Source organism: Vidua chalybeata, chromosome 24, assembly GCF_026979565.1.
Source record: "Vidua chalybeata isolate OUT-0048 chromosome 24, bVidCha1 merged haplotype, whole genome shotgun sequence".
NCBI classification, from domain to species: domain Eukaryota; kingdom Metazoa; phylum Chordata; class Aves; order Passeriformes; family Viduidae; genus Vidua; species Vidua chalybeata.
The window spans coordinates 3454086-3456322 of NC_071553.1; the positions used below are offsets into that span (position 1 = coordinate 3454086).

The 2237-nt window shown below is 61.6% G+C and overlaps 1 protein-coding gene across 1 annotated transcript; it reads left to right on the forward strand.

Moving 5' to 3' along the window:
- Nucleotides 1-324: 324 nt before the first annotated feature.
- On the forward strand, nucleotides 325-2237 carry AVPR1B (arginine vasopressin receptor 1B). Its single transcript, XM_053963772.1, has 2 exons — nucleotides 325-1279; nucleotides 1939-2237. The coding sequence occupies exons 1-2, from the start codon at nucleotides 325-327 to the stop codon at nucleotides 2235-2237; spliced, it is 1254 nt and encodes a 417-aa protein (XP_053819747.1).

The following is a 2237-nucleotide window of genomic DNA, read 5'->3' on the forward strand; positions in this document are numbered from 1 at the left end:
TAGAGAAGTATCAAGGACTGAGGCAGGGATTTGGGAATGTTCAGTGAAGTATCAAGGACTGAACCAGGGGCTCTTGCACCTCTCTGCTCCACAGGAATATTTTCAGCCCAGGCAGAGAGGGAATTGCAGCTGCCTAAGGCAGGGTTAGTGTGACAGAGGACAGGTGACAGGTGACAACCTGCCCTGGTGTTGGGGACTGCTGGAGGAGGCACATCCAGCCCCCCAGCCAGGGGCGGAGGAGCTGGAGCTCCTCTGAAACAGGGAAGGGGACAGCAGGACATCAGAGCCTTGGAGCTCTGCGCTCCTGCGGAGCCTGCCAGAGGGATGGAGCCAGGCTGGGGCTGGAACAGCTCCCACCAGAGCCCACCTGGGCACGGCCAGGGGCTGCTGAGCCTGGCAGGGGACCCCAACCTGACGGTGCTGCACACCCGCGACGAGGAGCTGGCCAAGGCCGAGGTCGGGGTGCTGGGTACCATCCTGGCCGTGGCCACCGTGGGCAACCTGGGCGTGCTGCTGGCCATGTACCGGCTGAGGAGGAAGATGAGCCGCATGCACCTCTTCATCCTGCACCTGGGGCTGAGCGACCTGGGCGTGGCCCTGTTCCAGGTGCTGCCGCAGCTCCTCTGGAAGGTCACCTACCGCTTCCTGGGGCCCGACCCCCTCTGCAGGGCCGTCAAGTACCTGCAGGTGCTCAGCATGTTCGCCTCCACCTACATGCTGATGGTGATGACCCTGGACCGCTACCTGGCCGTGTGCCACCCGCTGCAGTCGCTGCAGCAGCCCAGCCGCCAGGCCTACGCCATGATCGGGGCCACCTGGCTGCTCAGCTGCCTGCTCAGCCTGCCCCAGGTGTTCATCTTCTCGCTGCGGGAGGTGCGCCCGGGCTCGGGGGTGCTGGACTGCTGGGCGGATTTCGGGTACCCGTGGGGAGCGCGCGCCTACGTCACCTGGACCACGCTGTGCGTCTTCGTGCTGCCCGTGGGCGTCCTCAGCGTCTGCTACAGCCTCATCTGCCACGAGATCTGCAAGAACCTCAAGGGCAAGACCCAGAGCGGTGCCCCCGGCGCGGGGGGAGCCGCGGTGGCCGCCCCAGCTGGCCCCGGCGCCGCGGGGAAGGGCGGGCAGCCCTCGCGGGTGAGCAGCGTGCGCACCATCTCCCGCGCCAAGATCCGCACGGTGAAGATGACCTTCGTCATCGTGGCCGCCTATGTCACCTGCTGGGCGCCCTTCTTCAGCGTGCAGATGTGGTCAGTGTGGGACCAGGATGCTCCTGATGATGGTGAGTGGTGAAGGGACTGGGGCGCAGAGCCCCGGGAACGCCGGGAATGCAGCTGGGTTTTTAACAAGTAAGAGCTGTCTGTCGTCATTTAAAAATAAAAATCATGGGGAAGGTTAGAGGTTTCCCTCCCCCGTAATGCTTATAAAATACAATTTTCAGAGTCAAATCATTCCCTTCACCAGAAAAAAAACATTGAGAAGTGACGATTTCTGGCCATCATCCATAGGGATGTGCAAAGATATCTTTGCCATGTGTGTCTTTCCTCTCCTCCAGGAATTTTCAGAGGTTTCAGAAGTGGATTTCTGAGTTTATATGTTGAATTTTTTCCCCTGTAAATCTTCAGTAGTTTTCTTAACTACAGAAGTAGTACTGCTACTAGAAAAAGGGACTTCACCCAAGGTTGAAAGTCCTCTGGGAGATGCTTTGGGCAGCAGAGAGGCTGAAGGAAAGCCCAGAAGCTGCTGGGTCTCACCTCTCAGAGGATGTGCTCCAGCACATTGGCACTGCCACTGGAGGGTAGAGCCTGGCTCTGCCGACTTTCCATGCCCCAGGAATGCCAGTGGGACGGGAATGTGAGCCAGGAGAGTCCCCAGCTCCTGCCCGCTGCCCACCCTGCCCAGCCCCTGGGGATGTTTCATCTCTCTCTCTTGCCTTGCCAGAGTCCACCAACGTGGCTTTCAGCATCACCATGCTGCTGGCCAGCCTCAGCAGCTGCTGCAACCCCTGGATCTACCTGTTCTTCAGCGGGCACCTCCTGCAGGACGCCGGGCGCTGCCGGGGCTGCTGGGGCCGCCCCCGGGCCGGGCTGCGCAGACCCAACTCCACGGGGAGCCTGTGCAGCAGGAAAACCACGATCCTGAGCCACAGCCACCAGGCCGGGGTGCCCCTGCACGGGGACAGCGCCAGGGAGCTGTACCCGCCCTGCGACGAGGGCGTGACAGAGTCGGGCACGCTCTAG